Source organism: Phascolarctos cinereus, unplaced genomic scaffold, assembly GCF_003287225.1.
Source record: "Phascolarctos cinereus isolate Bilbo 61053 unplaced genomic scaffold, phaCin_HiC Scaffold_2;HRSCAF=192, whole genome shotgun sequence".
Taxonomy (NCBI): domain Eukaryota; kingdom Metazoa; phylum Chordata; class Mammalia; order Diprotodontia; family Phascolarctidae; genus Phascolarctos; species Phascolarctos cinereus.
In genome coordinates this window covers 134,605,882-134,614,390 of record NW_027555625.1, presented here as the reverse complement: position 1 = coordinate 134,614,390, position 8,509 = coordinate 134,605,882, and the positions used below count along the sequence as shown (strand labels likewise).

Here is an 8,509-nt window from a genome sequence, read left to right as displayed (position 1 = left end):
TCATGTGGCCCTTGGGTTGGTTAAACAGAGGACAATAGCTACTCTGGGGGAAAGTCTTCTGGCCATGAGAGAAAAGCCAATGTTATTCAGGATTTTGTCTCAGAGGGTACCCCCAGGCATCCCGCATCTGGAGGACTCCCCAACTTTCAGCCCAGCCATTTGGGGGCATAGAGAGGGAAACCTCCATTGGCATTCATGGCATTCTCCACTCAGTGGATGGCTTTCGCATTGGTAGTCTTTGGTGCTGGGTTCTGCTGGAAAGGTTTAAGGGAAAGATCTCTTTTTCACTGATTTGCCCGTTATTTCTCTGTTGGAACTCTTTGGGAAGGAGTTATGCTGGAAGAAAAATGGTGAGTGAATGGGTCTGCCATATTTCCGATTAGAAATTGCCTTAATGCTGGGACTGAGGAAGGGTGGCGGGAGAAAGAGAGCGTTTGCCATAATCTGCAGCCTCCACGAAGGAACCTCCCCTTTCTCCTTCTACCTCTAGGCAGCCGGTGAGACCTGATAGAGAACACTCTCTGCTCCTGATAAGGCCTAATGCACCCAGGGGCTTGGGGCCCTTTCTGAGCTCAGATGGCTTAAGGGAAGGCAGTAGCAGTGTGGCATCTGCCCCCATACTATTCAGACAGCAAACCCCAGTGCAGCGAGGCTTTCTGGACTTTTAATAACCTGAATGACCGGCCCAATGTGGTCCTGGAGGGTGAGTATTTGCCCAGGGATTGAAAAGAGGGTTTGGAAAAAAGATGTGTAAAAAGTAGGGTTTTTTGGGGTGGGGTAAGGAGTGGGTAGGGAGGGGACATAAAGATGGAGGAGGCCAAGGCTGGAGCAGGGGAATTGCTTCTCTTTGCAATAACTAATCTGATTGAAATAGAAGCATGCATCTAAAATTGAGAAGTGAAGATCTTCACTTACCTCTCTGTGTGTTTGTGTGTGTGTGTGTGTGTGTGTGTGTGTGTGTGTGTGTGTGTGTGTGTGTGTGTGTATTTTCAAACTGAGGGGTATATTTTATTGGTTGATAGCCTCACCACTTTCTAAGCATTGTCACTTTGGACCTTTCTTGCCTAAATGAGTTCAATTTGTATTTTTTATTGTCAGAGGTTTATTCTCAGAGTTCTAGTCTTAGGCCTGAGTTATATGCTCTGTGTACTAGAGGATTGAGGAGAATGGTCTTTGGGGCCACTAATGTACTTCTCTTCCTTTCAAGTGGAGATTCTAGAAACTTGTATGGACACCAGGATATGTTCTCTGAGCTCCTCACTTGGTGAGGGGGTGCTCCATAGTTTTTGGTTTTGCCCCATTTTCTGTTGTTGGATTAGCACCATTTGGGTCGACCACAGTGTCTGTGTGATGGAGCTACTTTGGGAGGGGGACCAGCTGGTTGACACTTCATACAATTTAGTTGAAAGAACCCTAGATCTGTTGTCAGAGAACCTCAATTTGAATACTGACTCTACTGCTTAATAATGGTAGGACCTTAGATAAGATACTGCATTTCCCTCCTATATTAAATGAGCCAGTTCAACTAGATGGAGGTCTCTTTCAGCTCTACGATGAAGATGATGACAATGATGATGTCTAAGGGTCTTGTCATCTCCGAATCCTCTGGCCTATCTGCAAAAGGGATTCAAACACTTAGTAGTCTCAGACATAAGCAGTAGACTTCCTACATCCACTCCATTATTCACTTCCTTTTGGATCCTGGAATTTTAAATTTTTACTATTTAAGAGGTAGAGACTGGGGGTGAGGGACGTCCAAGTAAGGAACAAAAATATTCCATTGAGACCTCTAGAAATATGGGTTTGTGGGCTAAAGAAAAAAAGTGATGGCATAAGATTATTCAGAAAAAAACTGATGTGGCATATTATTGCTCTAGACCACCTCCAGCCTGTCTGCTTTTGTAGCTGTTGTTATTTAGCATTTGACTCCTCATGACCCTGTTTAGGGTTTTCGTGGCAAAGGCACAGGAGTGGTTTGCCATTTCCTTCTCCAGCTCATTTGATAGATGAGGAAACTGAGGCAAACAGGTTTAAAGGATTTGTCCAATGTCATATAGCTAGTAAGCATCTGAGGCCAGATTTGAACTCAGGAAGATGAGTCTTCCTGACTCCAGGCCCAGCACTCCATCCACTTTTCCACTTAGCTTTTTAAGGAGCCCTAATTAAAACTTACAGCCCTATTTAGTGATCAAGTCTACACAGCTTAGGCATTGGATGCCAGATAGGGCTATGTAAAGTCCCTGCCCTGCTTGCCTGGTGGTTTAGTGAGAAAGTGGACGTTTTTGTGTTCTTCTGGCTAAGGGAAAGGGAGTGATTATGCCCTGCTAGTTCCTGGAAACTGTTTAGTAGCCTGCTATCTCTGAAACTTGGACTGCCTATACTGAAAGCCCTGCTTTGGCAGGTGAGGAGGAAGTCACTATCGTCAGCACCGAATTCATGTGGATTTTTTCACTTGTGTACCCTTAACATAGAGTTGAGAAATCAGGAGGTACCTAAGAAGGATGAACCTTAGAACTGGCAAGACCCTTGTCTTGGTCCAATCTGGTCCAATAACCTCATTTTACAATTAAGGAAACCCAGGCCCAGAGAAATGAAGTGAAGGTCACTCAGGTTGGTTAGGAGCTGAGCCAGAATTCGTCTTCTGATTCCAAATCAAATCAAATGAGATATTTGTGAAATTGTTTAAGTTACTAAAACTTAAAACCGCATTAGGACTTTGGGAACATCCTGTATGTTAAACACTTTGAAAACCTTAAAGGGCTAAATGAATGCTAGCTATCATTAGTAGTAGTAGTGATATTGTTACTACTACTAATGATAATAATAAATATTATTAGTGCTACTAATAGATATTATTAGTACTACTAATAAATGTTATTAGTATGAATAATAGATATTCACACTACTAAAATGGTATTAGTACAAATAATAGATATTATAAGTAATAATAATAAACATTATTATAAGTAATAACAATAATAAATACTTAACTGAGAAACTACAGGATCACTTTCCAGTATACAGACAAAATAACGACCTTGAGCAAGTGATTTAACTTCTCTGGGTCTCAGTTTCCTGATTGATAGAAATAGAAATAGTATCTATAGGTGTGTTGTAAGGATAAAATGAGATAATAGATATGGAAATGTTTTGAAAGGCACCTTATGCTCTTGGTTTGGTATTATTACAATTCTATCAATTCAACCAAAGTCCAGACTTGATGGATTATCTTAAATTGATTATAAATTCCAACACGCTTCTCCTTATTGCTCGGCCAGAGTGTTCTCAGAAAATGCAGACTAGTTGTAATATTATCCTAAGTGAATCATAATTTGAAAGGCAATTTCACAGCAGTTCAATTCAGTAGACATTTATTGGGTCCCTGGTACGTGCAAGGCACCGTACTCAGCTCTGGAGATATAGAATGGAGTCAGACACAATCTCTGCCCTTGAAGAGTCGACAGTCTAGTAGATGGAATGAGCTATTACTTAACCTAGAATATGATTAAGTGAATAAGAGAGGTCAATCAGAGAGATCTGAAGAGGGAGGGATCATTTCTAGCTAACGGGATTGGAGAAAAGGCTTCATTGCTAAAGTGGCACCCACCTGAAGGAAAGGAAGGATTTCAAACCAGTAGAGGCAAGGAGGCAATCCAGACATAGGATATGGCTACTCCTGCGGTTTATAATTCATACCCTCATCATCCCCTGTTCAACATTTTCTAAATAATTTGGGTGAAGGCATGTGTGTCAAATTTGCAAATGACATAAATTAGAGAGGTAAATAAAGCAAGCCCAGTAGATTACAGTCAGGAATCAAAGAGGTGCTCACTGGCTAGAACTATGGGTTGAATCTAAGAAGATTAAATGTAATGGGGATAAAGGGAAAGTTTTGCAATGAGCTCAAAAATCAACTTCCCAAGTACAGAGTGAGAGACACAAGACCAGACAACAATTTTTGTGAAAGAGACCTGGGGGTGTTAGTGGACCACAAGCTTCATATAAATCGATAGTATGATGTGGCAGAGAAAGGACAAATTCTAGTTAATAGTATTTCCTATTTTTTATTAAGAAAATTAAACTGACTTCAGAGAGATATGGATTCCAGAATGAAGGCGGAGGTAAGTATGTTCTATACTGTCCAGGTTAGAACCACAGATCAAATACTGTGTTCCATTCTGGATGCCACATTATGGGAAGGACATTGACAAACCAGAACTCATCCAAAAGAGAATGACCAAGGTCGGGAGAGGATTGAAGACTATTCCGTAGGAGGAAAGATTGAAAGAGCTAGGAATATTTGATCTGGAGAGAAGTCTTGGGGATGATGATAACTGTCTTCAAGTATTTGAAGGGATATAAATGAAAGAGATTAGATCTGTTCTGCGTGGCTCCGGAGGTCAATAATTAGAGTGAAGTCAGAAAGTCTCAAAAACCAATTTTGTCTTTTTGTCAGGAAAACTTCCCAACAATTTAGTTATTCGAAGGTAGAATAAGCTGTGGTGGGGCTAGTGAGCTCTCCCTCATCCGTGGTCTCCAAGCAAAGGCTGGATGACTACTTGTCTCCGCATTATGGAAGGGATTCTCATTCTGTTGGGTACAGCTTGGACCAGGGTTTTTTGCAGTCTCTTCCAACTCTGAGGCGCCATGATCCTGTGATTTTTTTGACAGTAGTAAATAGTCTCTGAGTCTAAAGAGTCTACGTGTAGACTCTCCTCTCCCGATTCATTCTGAGCACCAATGCCAGAATCATCTTTCCAATACCTATCACTTCCTTGCTCAAAAATCTTCACTGGCTCCCAGTTGTGTACAGAAGTCTAAACAACTTCACCTGACATTCAAGGCTCTTAATAAGATGACCTCAAAGGATATGTTTAGCTTTCACACAATTCTATACTTTTTAGACCATTGTCTCCAAACTTCTGATCACGTACATCTATCGGTTAAAAAAAAAAGAGAGAGAGAACACTCATTCCCAACAGATATATTTACTTATTCATAAATTATATAAATGTATAACTACACTAATAATTATGTACACTATAAAATGTTTACATTTATAAATTTTAAAAGATGAGACAAATGAAATAAGATTTTAAAAATAATGTCTTAATGATACTAAAACCCTTTTCGTTCTCTCTAAAACATTAACTGATATTTTAAATGTCTGTTGTGCAGTTGTGTCCAACTCTTCATGACCCCATTTGGGATTCTCTTGGCAAAGATACTGGAGTGGTTTGTCATTTCCTTCTCCAGCTCATTTTACAGATGAAGAAACTGAGGCAAACAGGGTTAAGTGAATTGCCCAGGGTCACACAGCTAATAAGTGCCTGAGGCCAATTAAAGTCATGAAGATGTGTCTTCCTAATTCCAAGCCTACTACACTGCCTAGCTACACCACTATACCACAAAGCTAGCTTAAGTGAGATGAATGTAATTGTGCATGCTTCATTATTTTTTAAAATCTTGGTTTAACACTTCGTGATACCATGATTGAAAGGTCTGGTTTGAAGATCAGTTTTTTCAATACTTAGTTTTAATGTGTGTTCCCTGTAGGAAAATAGCTCTTAAAGGTACATAGGAACACACATAAGAAGCACATTTGTTGGTCGTGCTTACATGATACTCATTTTTCAATCACATCCACCAACTAAGTAAAGGTTTTGGTTGAGATTCAGCTAGCACATTTCCATCTTCCCTGATGTCAATTAGTTGTTTTTGAAACTAACTGGAAGGTGTTGTATTTTTTTAAAAAATTAATGAATGAGTTCAAAATGCATCAAAATGGTTTCCTTCGAAGCTTTTAAAACAAGGTGTAAGTCTATTTCTGAGTTTTTGAAATGTACAGATGTGAGAATTTTTGTAGCAACCTAGAGAAGACAGAGAAAGTATCCAGGAGGAGAGAGTGGTCAACAGTGTCAAAGGTGGCAGAGCTGAGAAAAGACTGTTAGATCTGTCCATTAAAAGATCCCTGGTAACTTTGGAGACTTGTTTCAGTTGAGTTCAAGGATAATGAGGAGGCTGAGCACCTGGACACTGGAAGGGGGGTGTTGGCACCCACAGAGATAGGGGTGTGTAGAAGAAGGGAGAGTTTGGGGCAGAAGATAAAGTCAAGAGATCAGCAAAGCTAATCCCAACCCTTCTAAGTCTGCCCATCCTGAGTGGCTCACTCTGTCCCACCAAAAACGATAAAGGGGTTGTGGATTTTGCTCACCAGCTACTGTCCCAAAGTTCAGAGCACATGGCTGCCTGAGGCAACTGTGGGGTGATGAGGAATGAGGAGGTGGCCAGAGCAGGATTTTGCCTGCACCGCTGCTGGTGTGTCTGTTTAGATCATGCTTATAAGAGGGAAGGGAACAAGCATTTATTAGGCACCTACAGTGTACTAGGCACTTTAGTAAGTGCTTTGCCGTTGTGATGTCATTTATGTCACTACTCTGAGAGGCCAATGCCCCATGCAGAAAGGGAACAGTCTGGAACAGCCACAGGAACATACCTCCAGGGGGGTATGAAGCAGAGTGTGTTGCTTGCAGATGAATTGTGGTCCTTCCATCGTTTCAGACTCTTCATGACCCCATTTGAGGTCTTCTTGGCAAAGATACTGGAGTGGTTTACTATTTCCTTCTCCAGCTCATTTTACAGATGAGGAAACTGAGGCAAACAAGGTTAAATGACTTGCCCAAGGTCACACACCTAGTAAGTGTCTAAGACAGGATTTGAACTCAGCTCTTCCTGAGCACTCTACCCACTGTGCCACCTAGCTGCCCTAAGGGGTAAAGGAGATGGTATAATTATGTAGGAGATAAATCCCACTATTGGTTATGGAATGAGAGTATAATACAACCCATCTTCCCACCCTCTGATTGATTGCCCCTTGGTGTCCCAGGTCTATAGCACACTTTGGGGCTGTAACCCCCACTTTGGAGACCTTTGCTCTAGCCATATTCCAGACTTTCCTCCCTCTGTGCCCTTCCCCAAATCTCTCCTCCCCTGCCCCATTCTCTTCCCTTTCCTTTCAGTTCTGTCAGTCAGTCAATAAACATTTATTAAGTACCTACTACAGCCAGGCCAGGTTCTAAGAGCAGGGAATATGAAGAAAGGCAAAAGACAGACCCTGGCCTTCAGGAGCTTCTAATTCAATACAGGAAGACAACAAGCAAAAGGAAGCAGAAAAACAGGGCGGAGGGGGGGGGAGGAAAAGGAAGAAGTAGCTTTTGGGCTTGGGACTGGGAAGTCCAGAGGGGTGTGGTTCTTTCTGTCTGATGCTTCACCTTTTTTTCATGGCCCAGCTCAAATTCAGCCTCTTCCATGAAGTCTCCACCTGCTCTTCACAACTGAGAGCACTCTCTCTTGTTTCCTAAATACCACAGGGAGCCCTTTAAAACTCTGTCATTGGACTTTCCCCTCCAATTCTTTATCCGCACTCTATCATGTCTGCCTCAGGAGACTCTGGAGTGTACTCTATGCTCTGGGCAAGACATTTATTCCACCTCTCTGTGCCTCAGTCTCCTCATCTGTAAAATGAAGAGATTAGAGTAGACAATCTCTAAGATCCCTTCCATCTCCAAATCATAGGACTTTCGATGTCAATGTCCCTACCAGAAATTCCTTGAAGGCAGAGACTCTGTTTTATTTGTGTGCCCTCTAGATTACTTAGCATTGTTCTATACATCAATGAATGTTGTTCATCCTTTGTTCTTGAAGAGGACCGATGGCATCATGAGGGTGATGTCTTGACTTCCCAGTGAATTGGATTTGATTGAGGTGCAAGGTCATCAGCCCTGCTCTCTCCTCCATCAGAATCCAGTGGCAATACAAAAGTCAAGTAGACTGTGATGGCCTGGGATGCAGGGAGTGGCTTTGGCCTTTCCAGATTAAGGTCTTTCCTACGTCTCAGCTTGTCTGAAGCAACACCCATTCAATGACTAAGGGCTAAGTAAGAATTGAGACAAAAGATGGACTAATTCGCCATCACAAAATATCAATCTGGGAGGCGAAGACCCTTAAAGTTTTTGACCAGAACAAAAAACAACTGCTATTTACACTCCTGATCAATAAATATTTATTCAGTGAATGAAAAGGATGGAATAAAGGCTTGGATAGTAAGAGTCTAGTGTGTATGATTTTAGCATATCTATACCACTGTTTTTTTGGGGGGAGGAGAGAGGCAATTGGGATTAAGTGCCTTCCCAAGGTCACACAGCTAGCAAGTGTCTGAAGCCAAATCTGAACTCAAGTCCTCTTGATTTCAGGGCCAGTGCTCTATCCACTATACTACCTAGCTGCCTTAGGTTTCTTAGAGGCAGGTAGATGGCACAGTAGGTAGAGTGCTGGGCTTGGAATCAGAAAGTCCTGAGTTCAAATCTGGCCTCAGACATTAACTAGCTGTGTAAGCTTGGGCAGGTCATTAAAACCTCTGTCTGCCTCAGTTTCCTCATCTGCAAAATGGGAATAAAAATAGCACCTACCTCACAGGGTTGTTTCGAGGATCAAATGAGATATGTGTAAA

At 41.7% G+C, this 8,509-nt stretch overlaps 1 protein-coding gene across 1 annotated transcript in view; it reads left to right on the top strand.

The window, feature by feature from the left end:
• The first annotated feature begins 535 nt into the window (after positions 1 to 535).
• The window catches only part of ANK1 (ankyrin 1), a 187,219-nt gene continuing 179,245 nt past the window's right edge, over positions 536 to 8,509 (top strand). The window contains 1 exon segment of the mRNA XM_078149600.1: positions 536 to 703. Within this exon segment, the coding sequence (XP_078005726.1) occupies positions 677 to 703 (27 nt within the window). The 5' untranslated portion in view covers positions 536 to 676.